General features: G+C 34.9%; 1 protein-coding gene across 1 annotated transcript; it reads left to right on the top strand.

Moving 5' to 3' along the window:
* Positions 1-5565: 5565 nt before the first annotated feature.
* Positions 5566-9959, top strand: LOC130957598 (uncharacterized). Its single transcript, XM_057884442.1, has 2 exons — positions 5566-6636; positions 9711-9959. The coding sequence occupies exons 1-2, from the start codon at positions 5566-5568 to the stop codon at positions 9957-9959; spliced, it is 1320 nt and encodes a 439-aa protein (XP_057740425.1).
* Positions 9960-19227: the final 9268 nt, after the last annotated feature.

The raw sequence follows: 19227 nt of genomic DNA, 5'->3' as shown, positions 1-19227 counted from the left end.
AGTTTGATGTTTATGTTTTTTTTTTTCTTTAGATTTAATTATGATTATGTTGATGTTACTTAAGATGTTATCCTTCTATTTTCCTATATGCTTTCCTTTTTGCACACATGTTTTACAAGAAAGATACATATTACATGCCACGTTATACGCTCTTTTTAAAAATCCCGCACGTGGGCTGGAGATGGATATGGAGGTGTTGCATAGCACTCCTACTGAGACGTTAGGTTCTCACTCCCTTTCTTTTCCCATACTGTCTCCAGAGGAACATGGCATAGCGGATAGAGACGACGCAGTGTCCCCCGAAGGTAACTTCTGAGTATGACCCCTCGAAGCACGCGTGGGTAGTTGCGACCACTACTACTGTGCTCCAAACTATCTACTTAGATCGAGAGTTCGTGGAAGAAGAACCCCAGCTGCCCGTCGTAACCTTCCTAGATAGGAACGCTTCAGCATCTAAGAAGCGGTCATCTAAGGTGGTACACCTCGAGTCTGACTCCGAAACCGAGGAAGAGGAATCCGACAACCCGAGCCAAGGATAGGACATGACACAAGGATGGAAGTTTCTTCGATGAAACTAGTTAGGATGCGTTAGTTTCCTTTTCGTCATAGTTACCTTTAAGCACTATCTCCTTTAGAACCGTGTTCATGGGAATTCTTTTATGTTTGCTTGAACCCCTTTGAGTTTTGTTCAATTTCATCCTTTTAGTACTACTCGATTTCCATCCAAAGTTTCGCGCGTGTTTTCCTTCTTTTCTTAACTAACAATTTAGTTCTTTGCTTTTTCATATTAAGTGTGACACCCTACTTAAAGGCCTTTAAAGGTAGAATATTAACTTAGGATGTTACACCACCATAGCATCATCAGCATGATCTTCGTCTACACCCGGATCAATAACCTCGTAGTTACTTTCAAACTCTTCTTCACTATCACTGTTGTAATCTTCCAATTCAATATCTCGGTCCGCTGCAGATTGCTTGAACTCAATATACAGCTCGATGAACGATATTCGGGACCGACTTTCAAGATACACTGAAAACATTTTTTGCATGCTCGCTTCATCGGTTACGTATTTCGTTTGAAATTGAACGAACCCACCAAATACATATACAGAATATCTGTACAGAATACATGACACTCCCCTACGTATTTGAGAATCTATCTTCTCCTAAATCACATCTTTTAATTCTTCAAATGACAGTATGAATGGAATCACAATATCTAATGGATTTTCACACACAAATTTCACTCATTCAGATGTTTGTAATAAAATTTGGCCATGATAATACACTTTTAATCTTACTCTATCATCCATAATGGAATAGAGAAGAAGAGAAAGATAGCTTCAAACTTCAGAAAACTCAACATTGTGTGAGAAGAAGAAGATGAAGAAGTTGGTAGCTCGATTTTGGTTTGGGTATTTATGAAGGTCAAATCGTACCGTCCGACCGCTTGCTCCAATTTCAAATTTTTTTAAACACTTAAATCGAACCATCTGTTTAGTGGTTGGCCGCCAAAAAAATTTTGATTGCTAGAAATTGTTGAGTCCAATTTTTTGGGCCATCGAAAATTTTTCACCTGCAACCCTAAAATCGGTGGGTCCGATTTCTTTGGCCCAAAATTTTTTCATCTCCGTTCATGAAATCTCTCAGTCCGATTTCTTTATAAACAGAATCACTATCTGGCACAAATCAGACGGTCCAATTTATGTCCTCTCTCACCTGCATGAAATCGAACCGTCTGATTTCTTCCTAATACTTTAACGCTGTTATAACAGTGTAAAACTCTTCTAATAAGAGAAAAAATAACTAAACGAAAAATTTAAATTTTCAAAATAAACTAAATATGTGTTTAACACCACCATTTGGAACTTTTTAATGTTCTAAATTACTAGCTTATGATTTATGGTCGTGTTTCGGTAAGGCTGATTTTTTTTATATTGAAATAAATTATGTGATGTGTCCTAATATTTTAGGGTATGTAAGTTTTACTTTGATATAGGATATTTTTTATTTTTTAAAAGACACAAAACGTCATTTATGTTTTATGTTTAAAAATACTTTTTAAATTCATTGAATACAAAATAGCGGTGCCGTTTCCTTTTAAAAATAAGAAATTTTTTTTTTTAACAAAACGATAAGACTGTTTTGCATGTGATAATTTTTTAAAATTGGAAGTAGCAAAACGGCAATGAGGTTTTGAGCTTTTTGATTTTTTTTAATTAAAAAAAATTGAAAACAGCGATGACATTTTGTGTTTTAAAATATAATTCGATTAAAATGTCAAAAATCTTTACAATTGTGTTAAATGCGATTTTTTTGACAGTTTGATGGATTACATGAATGCAGCCCGAATATTAAAAGAAAAATTTGGTAACGTGTGTTAAAGACATATTTTAAAAATTTTATAACAAATTATTTTATTAAAAAATTTATATTTTTAAGACGTTAAATAAAAAAAAGGCTTTTAAAAAATTATTATTATCTTTAAAAGTGCGTCTTTAAAATAAAAAATAGCTAATTTTTTTATAATTTAATAAACATATTAATTAATATATTTTAGAGAATAAAAAAAATATAATGACCAATAACAAAATGATATTTACAACAACGACATATTAGAAGTGAGTAAAAGGTTTTTAAAATTCTAATATTTCAAATTTTTAATAAAAATTGAATTAAATGTATTAATCGTTTGTCATATATAAAAAATGACACATTTGATCTATTTAAATTATTTTAAAAACATCAAAATTTTAATTTTAGGAACTATTTTATCAAAATCTAAATTTTAGAAAATTAAAATAATAATTTTTACTTAAAAGGGAAACTGGTTGAACTGTTTGGCGTGTGGCATGGGTAGCAACGTGGAGATATGAGAATGAATGATTTGATGTAACACTAAAAGGTGGCAACAAAGTGGGGCCATGAAGGTTACGCTTTCCAAACAAACATTTTGTGTCAAAAAGAGAGAGAGATAATAGCGATGCGGAGCCACGTGTTCAAATCACTGGCGGGGTTCCCAAGACTCTGAGAGAGTTAAGATGCTAACGTGTCAAGTATTGAGGACATAAACGTAAATCCAGTGATATGACATCTTGACATCTTTGACGTCCCTCAGTTTTCAACTTTTTTTGCTGAACTCAGCTTAGCTGCTTCCCCTCAATACGGACGAATGGAAAAACGTTTATTTTTTTTATTATTTATTTAAATAAAAGTTGTTAACTTGTTATTTAATCAAATTCTTTAAACACAGTAAAAATTAGGTTTTTTTTAATTAGCTAGATTAATATAAAATATAAAATTACATAATTAATATTAATCGACAAAAACATAGCATAATATAAATACATATAAAAGTTTAGTTACATCACAAATTATTTTATGATTCGCATTAAACTTAAATCACAATATATTATATAACTCATAAATATCTAAAAATATTAACACACAAATTAAATGTCAACTTTTAAATTAATAAAATTAAAAATAAAATAAATAACAAAATAAAAATAAAAAAAGATATTTGTTTGAAAATTATAATTTTTAATATATATATATATGTGTGTGTGTCTTACTCAACATATATATTTTGGAAAAAATAATGTTAGCTAGATGGGTTTTTTTTATTGAAATAAATAGAGAAAAAAAATTATTTCTTTAAATACGCATGTCTGTAAATAATTTTTAAAATGTGCACCTTTATCTCAGGTTTATCATCCACGAAGTGGATATATACTCCAACTCAATTTTAGTACCCATGAAATAGACTAAGCATCCATTTCCTAGATAGCGCCCACAAAATGGGCATTTCAAGACCAGTGTTCACGAATTACACATGACAACGATGGTACACGCAAAATAAAATTTGAGGGATATTGGCACCTAGTTTTTATTGTATGACAAAATCTAATTATATATATAAATTATATTTAAGGCTCAATAATTTGGATATGGGAAAGCTGGTGGTGATTTGGCTAGAAATGGGAGAACCATGTGTATTACTGTTTTGTGGACATCTGTAATGCAATGTTAACACGTGGGGGGCGTGTTGCCTGCTACACGCCGGGGGCATGAAGAAACGTGGCGGAACATCGTTGGTTGGAGCTGGAATCATGCGGGGGGCGTGTTGACTTAGCACGGAAAAGGCGTGTTGACGTGGCGCAATGTCATTGGTCGGAGCTGGAAACACGTCGGGGGCGTGTTGACTTAGCACGGGGGGCGTGATGACACGTGGCAACACTTGATTGGCTGCGGCAGGTAGCACGTGGGGGGCGTGGTGAATGCTCCATCTATATATAGGCAGAGCTGGACTTTATTTTCATTCTGAGTAAGAGTGTGTGAGTGTTCTTTGAGTGTTTTGTGAGTGTTGGTAGTGCAATGGAGGGTACCGCAAACTTGGTGGTGTATCGCAACGGTGAAATAATACGCAATACTCATGAGGGAGTGAGGTTTGTCTGCCAGAATCCGTTTTCGTTTCTGGTTCTATGCACCATGACGTTAATGGAGCTTCAGAACGGTCTCTGTCAAAGTATGGAGAACGGTACGTTAATGAGAGTGAGCAGAATTTTGTATCGGAATCCAGTTACAGTTTTTGGTGGTCTAATACAATTTGATACCATGCCAATCACTGACGAAGGGAGTATGCAGAATATGTTTCAAATTTATGGCAGACTCAGATGCGACAGCTACAAATTGAGCTATATCTTGAGTTTGAAAGCGTAGAGACAAAAGGGATTCAAAATATTTTAGATATAGAGGATGATAGAGCTACAGTGTACGAGAGAATAGATAGTGACAGCGAAGAGGATTTTGAAGCCACTTATGAAGCCGGCGATGAAGACGAGGATGGTGATGTGGGAGTTGAGACAGCAACGGAGAATATAGTGGTTCATTCCTCGAGCAGTCAACCGATGAACGTGCCACCATTCATGCGTGAGTTGGATCTCGACGCCATGCATGCACCGAAATTTCCGAAATATGCAAACATAGGTACGTCATGCATGAATAATACGTTTTTGTTAATTGATACTTTTGAAATGATTAATGAACGATGATTTTCCGCTTTATGTAGGTGTTGCTGATCTTGAGGATGGAGAGTTCCGGATTGGAATGGAATACAGTTCCAGAAAGTCGGTGGTGGCTGCAATTAGAAGATACACTATCGTTAGAGGAGTTGACTACGATGTGTATGAGTCTGAGCCACAAACCTTCTATACAAAATGCAAGATGTATGGATGTGGGTGTGACTGGCTTATCCGAGCCAGCTTGATACGGAAAAAAGATTGTTGGGAGATACGCAGATACAACGGAAGGCACACGTGCACAATGGGAATAATTTCACAGGATCACTCCAAGTTGGACTCGGATACCGTTGCTGATAGTATAATGCCGTTAGTCGAGATTGACCCGTCAATCAAGGTGAAATCTATAATAGCGGAAGTCCAGTCAAGGTTCAACTATACCATCAGTTACTGAAAGGCTTGGTTGGCAAAGCAGAAGTCCATAGTGAAAGTTTTTGGTGGTTGGGAGGATTCTTACCAAGCCTTGCCATGGTGGCTCTCGGTCATGGTTCAGAAGATACCTGGGTCAGTTGTGCAAATAGAAACACGCCCACTGTACAACGGGAATGAGGAGGCGCAAGGTGTAAAAATACTTCATCGCGTATTTTGGATCTTCAATCCATGCGTTAGGGCATTTAGGCATTGCAAGCCTCTAGTTCAGGTGGACGGCACACACCTATACGGAAAATACAAAGGAACACTCCTGGTCGCTGTTGCACAAGATGTGAACCAGAACATTGTGCCTATAGCTTTTGCGCTGGTGGAAGGGGAGACAACTGATGCGTGGCACTTCTTTCTCAGAAATCTGCGAATGCATGTTGTCAGAAAAGACGGTGTGGGTATGATTTCAGATTGGCATGAGTCAATTCGGGTAGCAGTAAATCGTTCCGGAGGTGACTGGCAACCTCCAAGAGCATGGTGGATGTTTTGTATAAGGCACATCGGCAGCAACTTCCTAAGAGCATTCAAAGTCCCTCACTTGCAGAAGCTTGTTGTCAACATTGGGTATTCAAGAACGGTGGAGGAGTACAACATCAGCTATAAGAGGCTGGAAGAGCGAGGCGAGGCATATGCCAGGTGGTGCGATGCCATTGGACTCAGACATTGGGTGTTGGCATTCAACGAGGGGCATCAATGGGGCCATATGACGAACAACCTTGTCGAGTGCATTAACTCAGTGTTGAAGGGTGCCCGTAATCTACCAGTGCTGGCGCTGGTCCGAGCAACATATTATCGGTTAAATGAACTTTTTATACGGAAGAGTGCCGAGGCTCACGAACGCAAGCGTGCTGGGTTTACATACTCCGTATTTGCACAAAAACGAATAGAGGCAAATATGCAACAAGCTGAAAATATAGTAGTGCACCGGTTTGACAGACGAAATGAGGTGTTTAAGGTGCGAGACATGGCTAGTGGGAAGGTGTCAGTTGTTGACCTTGCGCGACGGACGTGTGACTGTGGGCACTTTCAGGTGGAACGACTACCTTGTCGCCATGTTATTGCTTGCTGTGCTAACCAGCGTCTCGATTGGCAGCTGTATGTGCACGACGTGTACAAGATGACAGAGATTCGTAAGGTATATAGATTTGAGTTCACACCGTTAGGTGATCCCGATACATGGCCCGCATATGAGGGACCGACATTGGTCGCTAATCCCGCCTTGAGACGAACGTTGAAAGGTCGCCCCAAATCTGTCCATCCACTCACAGCCTCTCCATCAATGGGTAGGCCAAATATATAAGCGACATCTTCCAACGTCACTGTAATCTCACCCACCGGCATCATGAAGGTGTGAGTCTCTGGCCTCCACCTTTCGACCAGAGCAGCTAATAACGGGTAAAATCCACGCATTATCCCCATTTTAGAGACGTGGTAGAATCCCGTGGCGCGTAGGTAGTTTTCCACCATCGGATTCCACGTCTGTGGCGGATCCAGTTTACGCACCAATAAATTCCTGTTAGGCTGCATAAAAAAAATTTGTTATTAATAATTATTAATATTCAAATTATTAATATTAAAAAAAGTAATTAAAAAAATTATATATTAACATTTATTTATTTCTTTACCTACTGTAAAAAAAATTATTGAATTAAAATAAATAAATAAATATTAATAAATAAATTAAATTAAACTATTCACTGAACTACTAATTTTCTTTGTTTACTGTCAAACATTTTTTTTTAAAAATAAATAAATATATAATTCTTTTCTTTTTTTACATAAATAAATAATATTTTTAATTTTATTTATTTATTTGTCAAAATACGTATTTATAAGAGTATTTCTTTTTTCAATAATAGTTCACAGAGCCGACTTCATACATATTTATTTATCTATTTATTTTTATTAATTTTTTATAAATATAAAAAATTATTTAGTCTTAAAAAATTCAAATATTTATTATTTATGCATTACTTTCGTTAATAATCACAACAAAATTTATATATTCAAAAATAAAAAAAATTTATGATAATACTAAAAAAAATTATAGACAAAAAAAATATAATTATATTTTACAGATTCAAATTTTATTCTAATACAGTATATAAAAAGAAATGGGCCTTTTTCTATATATTTATAAAATACTAACAACAATAATATTTAAAAAATTTCAGTATATAAAAAATTAAAATTTATCAACTTACATAAATTGGATGCTCCAAATAGTTGATAATATGTTCTTCAGGCGCCGCATAATTACGTACCATTTTTTTAAATTTTTACAATTTTTTTTCCTACAAGCACCCCAACTAATTACACCTTCACTACTACTACTATTACTCAAGCTACCCACTTTCTAATTTAACACTCACTCACTCGAACACACTGCCTTCTTTTTTTTTTTTCCTTTCTTCCTTCAAAACCCGATGACACACTCTCTGATCTTCAATGAAGGAAGAAGCTGAATTTATAGGGACTGGCCACTGGTTACCGAAGAGGGGGGTATTCTCTGCATGCAGGCAGGCCTGTAACACGCCCCGCGTGATTCTGCCATTTCTCGGTATCCAGCAAGCTTCACGTATTACACCGCTTCTCGCCCCCCGTGTTGTCAGTGTCGCCAGTTCATCACGTCTCCTGCGTGTTGCAGGGGTTCCGCCACGTCGCCGACGTTGCATGGCCATCACGCCCCCAGCGTGTTGTCCCTGATACCACCCTCACGCAAAACACCCGTCTCACTCATATCGAGCTAATACACCAATAATGTTTCCATACAGAAAATAATTTCCGTATATATAAACTACAAAGCTTTGATATATATATAAAGTTTAAGACATGTAAAGTTGGATCTAATAAAGGAAACACATTTTTCATTTGTTAAAAAAAAGGCATATAATATCATTTGATGAGCGCTACTTCATTATTAATATTTTAAATTTAACACATACTAATTAATGAAATATTGTTAAATACTAATATGTTTCCTAAACTCAATAAATGAGACAGGCCTTGCAATGTCTCAGTAATAGCATCAGCAAAAAGGGATGCATTTTATTTATTTATTTTAATAATAAAAAAGTTATATTATACAACTTCTATAATTCTATATACTCATACCGTCAATGTTTTAAGGTTAAAGTTTGTGTTTTTATGCTTTAAAAGATAAATAAATTATAACATCGTAAGAACGAAGATAAAAAAGCAAGATAATTTTGGCAATTTTATTAAAATTGATTTTGATAAAATAAATATTATTTGAATAATATTAGTTAAAATCACTTATTGATAAATAATTAATTAATTATTAAAAAATATAATATTCAATTATAATATTATTTTTTTAAGTATATTTATTTTTTAATATTTTTTTAGTATTTTTTATAGTATTTTATTTTAATATATTATAATTTTTTACTATTATAATAAAAATTAAAATTTTTTATGAAATTAAAAATAACATATAAAAATTGCCAATTTTTTAAATATTTTTTTGTAGTAAAAATTAATATTTATTTATTAAATTAAAAATAATATATAAAATAACATATTTTAGTACTTTTTTTTATTTACTCTTAATACTCTTATTTTTAACACTCTTTTTAAGTACTCTTAATAATCTTATGTTTACTATTAATCTTAATCAATTGGTTAAAATTACTGCTCAAATAACTTAATCAATTAAATTAATTATTAACCTTAATTAATCATTATTGTAATGTTTTATATTATATTGTTTAATTTTATATTATTGTTGGAATTAATGTACAGATACATCTTTATTGTTATAAAATGAAAATTAGGTGCCAATATTCCTCTACTTTTATTTCGCGTGTACCACCATTGTCATGGTCAATTCGTGGACGCTAGCCATGAAATGCCCATTTCGTGGGCGCTGACAGAAAGAATGGTGATGAAGACACGTGAAAGTCCAAGAGCTTCAGTTAGAACTTCAATCAGCAAGATTGGTGAAGTTTGTTATGCAGCACATTTTTCTCTCTCCTTTTGTTATTTCTGTTATGACGAGCTGTAAATTCTGTTAGCAACTAATTGACCACACTCCCCTGCACTTTCTTGTATATAAATCAAACCTTGTATCATATTGAAGCAATACACAAGAATCACAGTCTTTCCTTGTTCTTCTTCTATCTGATCTCACTCATACTTACAACACTAGTTCCTTCCTTGAATCACAAGCTTTTGATACCTTTACAGAGCTTGGCTCCTTCAAAAACTATGGCTGCGCCACAGAATCCCACCATTGATTCACACTCAGCTCAAATGGTGAGTGTACCTAGTTTCACAGTAAATTCGATATACATGAAGCTTGACAATGACAACTTTCTCCAATGGAAAGATCAGGTAGAAGGCACAATAGAAGGAAATGATTTACTCGATCACATCACAGGAGCGAACCTTCCACTGAAGTTTCTCGAAACCAGAGAAGCCAATCAAGAATTTTAAAAATGGAAGAAGCAAGATGCATTGCTGAAATCGTGGTTGCTGGCTTCAATGTCAAAACCGTATACAACTCGAATGGTTGGCTGTGTCTTCACCTATCAAATCTGGAATAGGTTAGAGAGTCACTTTGCATCGCAGGTCAAAACAAAAGTAATTCAGTTAAGAAACAAGCTAAGCAGCACGAAAATTGGTGCCTCAGTGAGTGACTATGTGCTAACAATCAAGAGCACAATTGATGCACTAATCTCAGTAGAAGAAAAGGTAAGTGAAAGTGAGCATGTAAATGCAATTCTTTACGGCCTTACTGAAGAGTACGCACCAGTCCTCACCTCAATTCTCACAAGATCTCAAGGAATCACAGTTGGAGAGCTAAAAGCAATTCTTTTGGCACATGAAAGCATGCTAGAGAGGTTCAGAAGGCCTGAATTAGATCACCTGGTACAAGTGAATGTGGCTCAATCAAGTTACTCAAGTCATTATCCTCAAGAAAGCTATCAGGAAAATTTCATTCAAAGAGGTGGCTCAAGAAGCAATTTCAGAGGTAGAGGCAGATTCCAAAGCTTTAGGGTAGGAAGGCAGTCACAGCAATTTTACTCAGATAGATATCAAAGTCAGGAAAGATTACCACAAGGTCAAGAAAGGATGCAAGAACAGGCCAGGCCCCAATGTCAATTGTGTAACAAGCTTGGCCACACTGCAAGAACCTGCTGGTATAGGTATGAAGATGATGATGCACAAATCAACTATTCTCAGCCTCAACACAGAGAAAGGTATGACAGTAGGCAACAGAAGAATGAGCAACCAAAAGCAAACATGAGCAGTGTCCTAGCAAATTCTGCAACAATTCAAGATGCAGTCTGGTATCCAGACTCTAGGACTACTCACCATATAACTGCAGATCCAGAGAATGTGGCAGAGAAGCAAAGCTATGAGGGGCCAGATCAAGTTGTAGTTGGGAATGGTACAGGTTTGGCCATTCACTGTGTTGAAAAAGCACTTTTTAAAACTAACTTGAGCTCAAAGAAACTAATAATACAAAAACTGTTATTAGTACCAGATATTACAAAGAATCTACTAAGTGTCTATCAATTTTATTGTGATAATGATGTATTCTTTGAATTTCACTCTCACGGTTGTTATGTCAAATCTCAGGATACTAAAGAAGTAATCCTGCAAGGGGATGTTGCAAGAGGCATGTACAGGCTTCTCAATTTTGGTCCTGAACACTCACCCTATGCACTCACCAGCACACTCAATATAGACACTAACAAGTACATGCTCTGGCATGCCAGACTTGGACATGCCTCAGCTACTGTTGTTTCCAAAGTCCTAAAGTCTTGTAATCTTTATTTTTCACCAAATAAGTCTCCTTGTAGCTCCTGTTGCATTGGAAAGTCCCATGTCTTACCTTTTCCTGATTCTGAATCTGTTTACAATAAGTCTTTAGAACTCGTGTACTCTGATATTTGGGGCCCTGCCCCACTTCCTGATTCAAATGGCAATAACTACTTTGTCAATTTTATTGATACTTACTCTAAATTTACCTGGATTTATCTTATTAGAAGTAGAGCTCAGTTAAAATCCATATTTTTACATTTCCAATACATGGCTGAACTGCAATTAAATGATAAATTGAAAGTGTTTCAAAGTGACAATGCAGCAAAATACACCAGCCTCTTAAAGTTACTACAAGAACAAGGTATCATTCATCGATTTTTCTGTCCACATGTTCATCAACAAAACGGCACGACTGAGAGAAAGCATAGACATGTGGTGAAAATGGGACTAACATTGCTTGCTGCATCATCAGTGCCTATCAAGTTTTGGGGGGATGCCTTTACAACAACTGCACAAATCATAAATATCTTGCCCACACCAGTGCTGAATGGTGTGTCACCCACTGAGAGATTGCTTAACAAGAAACCACAATATGACAGCCTAAAAGTGTTTGGCTGCACGTGCTTTCCACATCTCAGGCCTTGTAACAAGAACAAGCTCCAGTTCAGGTCCTCACCTTGTGTGTTTTTTGGATACAACACTAGACACAAAGGCTATAAATGTCTCACAAGCTCAGACAAGATAGTGATTACAAGAAATGTAGTATTTGATGAAACCAACTTCCCTTTCAAGGACCCTCACTCAGAATTTAGCAAAGCAATGCAGCAGCCTCAAGAACAATCATTCTATCCTATGCTCCCACCACTATAAGTCATACCCAAACCTCCTACAGCACCTCAACCCCTACCTATTCCAGCCTAGTCCAACAACGCATCCCTACCCCGAGGTAGCCCTGCTAGCCAGCATCAACAAAACACCTATCCTACTATACCCTCCAACTCAAATGTTCCTTCTCCAGTTTCCAGTCAAGATCCTTGCCAACCGTCACTCACCACCACCTCTAGCCTTCACATAGCTCCATCTGACACACCTGTCCCTGTTCCTATATCAGACTTTGAAGTTGTGGTTTCTTGGGATTCAACCTCAACCTCTATTGAATCTTGTGATACAGTAACAAACTCTCACCCTATAATAACAAGAAGCAAAAATGGTTCACTGAAACCAAAGGTCTTTCATGCAAGTATGGAGTCCAAGAGTGTACAACGGGCACTGAATGATCCAAAGTGAAAAGAAGCAATAGATGCAGAATTTGAAGCTTTGCAAAGGAACAACACCTGGAAACTAGTGTCACTGTCAATTGGTAAGAAAGCCATTGGCAGCAAATAGGTCTATAGAGTCAAATATAATGCTGATGGGAGCTTGCAGAAATACAAGGCAAAACTTGTTGCTCAGGGATTCTCCCAAAGACCAGGCTGTGACTTCACTGAGACATACAGTCCAATAGTCAAGCCAACATCTATTTGGATAATACTTTCCATTGCATTGGCAAGAGGCTGGTCAAGATTAATATATATATATATATTTGACCCATGATTGATTGGATTGTGGTCATATTTCTTATTCCCAATAATCTCCCACTTGCACGAGAGCCAATCATGATAGATTGGATCTTGGGTATATTATTATCTCAATAATCAATACGCAAGCACTGCTCTACCGGTAGGAGGTGAAACTAAGGTTGGTTGCGTTGTTGAGAAGAGAAAGACTGAAAAGAATTAATCAGGATTATCTGTTGCTTGGTTTGGCTTAAAAAGGGTTTGGTTCGGTTGAACCAAAGATTAGGAGAAGAATAACAGTTTAAATCTTGGTTCATCAAATAACAAAGATCATTTTGCTTAGTTGATCAAACGTGGTTTTTAACTAACTAACCTAATGTTATATTGATTCATCTGTCTTAACATTTATCTATTATACATACACATATCAATTTACAAAAATTATTATTTTTTTAGAGAACATATGAAATTTTTGAGGTAGAATCTTAGAATAACTCGGGATTGATCTCCAAGATATCTTGCCGCATATCATTAGGGATGCGAGAGTATAAGCTATCCAAGTGTCAAGTACCATTGTAATAAACATCTTTCAGACAAAAATCAAACTCCATAATCTCATCAAAGCTCACTCTACGACCCATTGTTCTCACAGGAATCCATTCTGCATACCAAAATGACTTATTTAAGTCACCTGTGCCGCAAATAAAGTCTCCCAACAACGTTTCAGCAACTTTCACTATTGATTTTCATACTAAAAAATTAATTGCCTTTGCCTCAATATTAAAAGATTATTATCTTTTAAGTATTTTTTAGCCATAACTTGAACCCATAACTTATGCGGAGAATGGATGAGATACTACACTAACTTATCCCAAAGAGTCATAATGTCATATTGACCAGAGTAGAATCCATGTAAGCAATACTTTCAAATTTTTTTTTAGAATAATCATCTATTTTTAAAATATGAGATAAAGTCTTCTAGACTTAGGGCTCGTTTGGAAAATTTTAGAAGTAACTTTTTTTAACTTTTGACTTATGAAAAGTAGTAGTATTAATGTCTGGTGTAATTTTCAAAACTAAATTGCAACTTTCTAAGAACCTATTTAGGAGTTTATAGAGAAGTTAAAAAAAATGACTTCTCTCATAATACTTCTACTTTTCATCACATTTCTATAAAATAAGTACTTTTAGAGTTAAAAATCCAAATACAAAATAACTTATTTATAAGTTACTTTTAACAGAGTTATTTATTGTTTAAGTTATTTTATTAAAATGAGCTTAATTAAGTTGGTTACTCAAACTGAGCCTTAAACTTTTTAACTCCAAATAAACTGACAGACTAATTTATCAATATCAGAACAATATCCCAAAAAAAATAAAAAAGCTCACCTACATCCTATATACTAGAATGAAAAAAAAAATGACTTAGCTAAATAGATTCTTCTTACTCTATTGAGAGCTTGTTTGGGTGAGTTTTTAAGAAAAGATCTTTTTTCGAATTATTTTTTTTAAAGATCTTATAGAAAAGTAAAAGTAATTTTATGTTTGGATATCTCATGTAAAAAGATCTTTTTATTTATCAATTATGTTTGGGTATAATAATATAAAAGTACTTTTTTGTTTATTTATTACATAAAAAACATCTTTTTTTAAGGAAAAAAGATCTTTTAAAAAAAGATGTAAATTACAGCTTCTCAAAAAAGATTTTTTTTTATTTTTTTAATACTTTTACTTTTACTACTAAAAATTTGTCAAACACACTAAAAAATAAAAAAAATTCATTAAAAAGATTTTTTTTTAATAAAATAATGACGCTCCAAACACTGAGAGAATGACATTTTTAAAATACAAATTTATTCAAAATTTTATCCGTCACATAATTAAAAGTAATTCTAAAAGTCTTTGTATGACCCGAAGAAACTCCCAAATACTTTTCGAGATATTTGTCACACTTATTGCTTTAGTTTCCTTTACTTTATCCACTTCTTAATTTATTTTCTGTAATATCAACAATCATATTTAGTCAATATAATTCTCCTTCGTTAGAATACAGCAAGAATACTAGTTAATGAAATTAACAAATTATACTTTTGTGCTATAAAATTTACCAACAAAGTTTCCTATCAAAAGATTACGTCACACATCCATTGGTTTCCTTATTTTTCTATTTTAATTTTTAATAAACCTCCAAATTGGTATTTTATAAACTTTGTATAAGAAAAATTAGTCTTAAAAAAAATAATACTGACGAATTATTTCTTAATCTTTAGAGTATTAGACATACTTGTCCATCATCAGATAAAGAAATAGATTAGTCTCAAATTATATATATTTTAAATTTCTTTAAAATAAAGAAATAAATTAGTCACAAACATTTTACATTATATTATTTCCCCTACTAGTGCTTAGCCTCATACAATATACAGCTGCAAACTACCTTAACAAGTTAAAAATTTTACCACAATGGGCTAGAATAATTTATCGGAACAAGAATTCTGATGACTTCTCAAAAAATAAAAATTTAATTATTGTGTTGATACTTATAATTTTATTAAATTTTTAATTAGATTTTTATATATTTTTTAATTGAATCTTTACACTGCTTTTAATTTTATAATTAGGTCCTTCCGAATATAAAAAAATGTTAGAGTTAACTAATATTTTTTTGCAAATTGAAAATATTCATAATTAAAAATCTAACTAAATCTTTGATCGCATGTATTTTAAAAAAAATATTCTATTAATTTTAATATTTTTTATATGAAAAGGACCTAATACAAAATTAAAAACAACATAGGAATCCATTTGAAAAAAAAATTATAGAAACCTACTTGAAAATTTAATAAAACTATGAGAACCAATGAAGTAATTAAACTAAAACTAAATTAAATCGAAGTAGTAGAAACATAGGAATTTAGTAATTAAAAGAACCTTAGCAGAGAAAGAATACGTACTTTGTACTCAGGGAGAATGAGAAAAGGACAGAGCGGGAGCGAGCATTTGAGGATGAAACATGGCGAGAAAGATGACCATGCCGTTAGAAGAGATAAGAGAGAGAGCATGAGAGGATGTGCATCTGGTGTCAAGGAGGGTGAGAGGGTTTAAGAAAGCCACCGAAAGTATCTTTTAGAGATAAGGTCATTGGTGCAGAGAAATTTAAGGCTTTTGCATTAATAGGATCTTTATCTAAAGATGGTATCATCACGGTGACAGGTAAGCAGGGTGATTCTTGCCCCTTAAGTGTCAGTTTTACGAAAGAGGCAAAGAGCTGTTTAGCTGAACTATATAAGGAAGTCATCGTGATCAAGGTGCTGGATAAGCATTATGACTATACGGCTCTTGTGCATAAGCTTCGGATGGTATGGCGCATCAAAGGATGATTTGATTTGTTGGATGAGGAATTTGGGTATTTTTTGGTTAAATTCGATATTGTTGTAGATTGTGAGAAAGTCATGCTTGGTGGCCAGTGGTTGATAGACGATCACTATGTCATAGTAAATCTATGGGACGTAGGTTTTAGGCCATGCAAACAATCATTCGGATTAACGCTAGTATGGATTCAAGTCTCGAAACTTTTGATTTGGTGCTACTACAAACAAGTAATGCTGCAAATTGCTTCTATAATAGAGGTTCCGGTGAAAGTAGACTTGGCCACTAAGCTTGCAGAGAGAGAAAAATATGTCCGAGATTGTGTTCAGATTAATCTTGGGTTGCTGGTAATCAAACAAATTATTGTGGAGGGCGTGACTCATGAAGTGGAGTATAAGAGTTTACAGTTGATTTGTTCTACTTGTGCACGGTATGGGCATGATAAATCGTTGTGCATGGAGAAAGAGTCCTTGGAAGGGAAGGTGATTCTTTCGATGATGGAAAGAATTATGAAGCCCCGACATTAGTGCCACACAATGATCATGAAATTCAAAAAGAGGTTGAATCGGAAGCTTGTGATTTGGGTGAGGATTCTTGTGATTTGGGGGAGAAATTAGGAGTTGTTAAAGAGAAGAATGCAGTTACGGAATGATTGACTCCTCACATGCCTGGTGGTCATGTTAATAAGGCATGCATGGATGATGGAGAGGGCTAGCAACAAGTGCTGCGTAAGAAAAAATTCACAATGGGCCATCCGTCAGGTTTGAAGGACCAAGATGAAAAGCAGCACAAGTATGGTTCGAGAAGGGTTCCAAGACCCAATTTGCATGGTGATGGAGGCAAATCAATTGGCATTAAGATGGGGCAGCGAGAAAAATATGAATTTGTGCCATCTCCATTGCACAGAACTCATGCACATCGTGGAATTTCTCTCCGAAAGTATCTGCAGCCTTCCTCCCTGTAGAACTTGCCGATTGATAAAAATGGCGATGCAACAAAAAGAACTTTAGTAGATGGAAGCATGGTGGGTGCAGCGTCGGAGGGCCCAAGGGTAGCAATTATTGAGGATCAGAGTGCGCCAGTACCGCAGGACAAACCACCTATTGAGGTTGGTAATTCTATTTAGAGTATTAAGTTCTTATTTATTCTGTACCTATTATTTATGGATAGTTTAAATATGATTGTTTGGAACATTAGGGGTGCTTCTAATAAGTTAGCCCGGTCGCATTGTAAGAAACTTGTTAGAAAATTTAGACCTGTTTTCTTTGTTGTGGTTGAAACTCACTCCCCTTTTCAGCATTTAAATTATTTTGAAAAAAGTTGGGATATCACTATGTTGATTTAGTGGAAGCGAAGGGACATAAGGGGGTATTTAGTTTCTATCCTCAATGCAGGATGTTTGTTGTAAGTTCATTGATACTTTTGAACAGGGTATTACTGTTGAGGTTCAACTTGATAATTTGATTTGGAGGTGTAGTGGTATTTATGATAGCCTTTAATTTAACAAAAGAGTTCTCCTTTGGGATTATCTTGTTGCACAATCCATATTTTCCAAAGACCATGGATTGTTCTTGGTGATTTTAATGAAGTCATATTTTTTCATGAATCTAAGGGCTGTCAATTTTCTCATCAAACAGCAGACAAGTTTGCTACTTCATTAGGGGATAGTGATTTATTTGTTCTGAAGACTATTGGGAGATGATTTTCTTGGTACAGGAGGGTAAAAAATTATGTTGACGTGGCAAAAAAAACTTGACCGAGTCTATATAAATAGTGGTTGGTTATCTATCTTTCTAGAGGCTTATGCAAAATTTTAAATAGGCTTCAGTATGATCATTGCCCTATTCTGGTGCGTTGTAAAGGTCGTTCTTAGCCTAAAGAGAATCGACCTTTTTGATTTGTTGCTGCTTGAGCTACTCATCCTAGGTATAAGGTTATTGTGATTCAGTCATGGTGGTTTGGTAATAGAAGGATTCATGGCAAGCTTTCGGAAGTGCAGAAGAATTCCTTAGAGTTTAACTCGAAGGTGTTTGGTAACATTTTTGTTAAAAAATGTGAATTAGAGCAGCATATTGTTTATTTGCAAAAGCGTTTAGAAGTGGTGGATAGCATTTATTTGCGTAAAAAAAGTAACAGTTGCTTGATGATTATAATAATAATCTAATGCAAGAAGAGCTCCTATGGTTCCAAAAGTCCAGAGAGTAGTGGGTAAGGTTCAGGGATAGGAATACAAGATTCTTTCATGTTCAAACTCTTGTGTGAAGGAAGCATAATAAGATTCATAGCCTTTTTCTCAAGGATGGAGTGTGGAAAACTAATCCAGATGTTCTGATTCGGAAAGCAGAGTCTTTCTATAAAAGCTTATTCTGCCGTTTTGGATGATGTTGATTTGGGTTGCCTTGGTGATGTTTCTTTTCCTTCTCTAAATGAGGAAGCTTGCAATGATTTTACGGCAGTAGTTACTATGGAGGAAGTCAGAACAACTATTTTTCACATGAACTCTTTTAAAGCTCCGGGGCCTGATGGGTTTCGAGCTTTCTTCTTCAAGAAATATTAGGAGATCATTAGTCTTCATGTTTGGAAGATGGTTAAGCAGACATTCTCCAGTGTTGCTCTTGATCCGAAAATGTTGGAAACTTTACTGGTTCTTTTTCCAAAGGTTGAAACATTGGTATCTATGAAAGATTTCATGTTGATTATTCTCTACAATGTGGTTTACAAGATCACCACGAAGGCCCTTGTTAATAGGCTCCGTCCTCATCTTGCGGAGATTGTTGGCTCTCTTCAAGGAGGATTTATTCTGGGACGAAGAACTCTTGACAGCATCATTATTGCTCAAGAGGTCCTCTATTTTATGAAGAAGACTAAATCAAAGGCACACTGATTTTTAAGATTGATATGGAGAAAGCTTATGACAGAGTTGACTGGAGGTTTTTGGCCCATACCTTTAAGAGCTTTGGTTTTCCCAGTCCTACATTTAATTTGATTATGAATTGTGGCACTGCTTT

The sequence above is a fragment of the Arachis stenosperma genome, chromosome 10 (genome assembly GCF_014773155.1).
Source record: "Arachis stenosperma cultivar V10309 chromosome 10, arast.V10309.gnm1.PFL2, whole genome shotgun sequence".
Classification (NCBI taxonomy): domain Eukaryota; kingdom Viridiplantae; phylum Streptophyta; class Magnoliopsida; order Fabales; family Fabaceae; genus Arachis; species Arachis stenosperma.
Note: the sequence above shows the minus strand (reverse complement) of the source record. Positions and strands in the feature narration are given on the sequence as shown.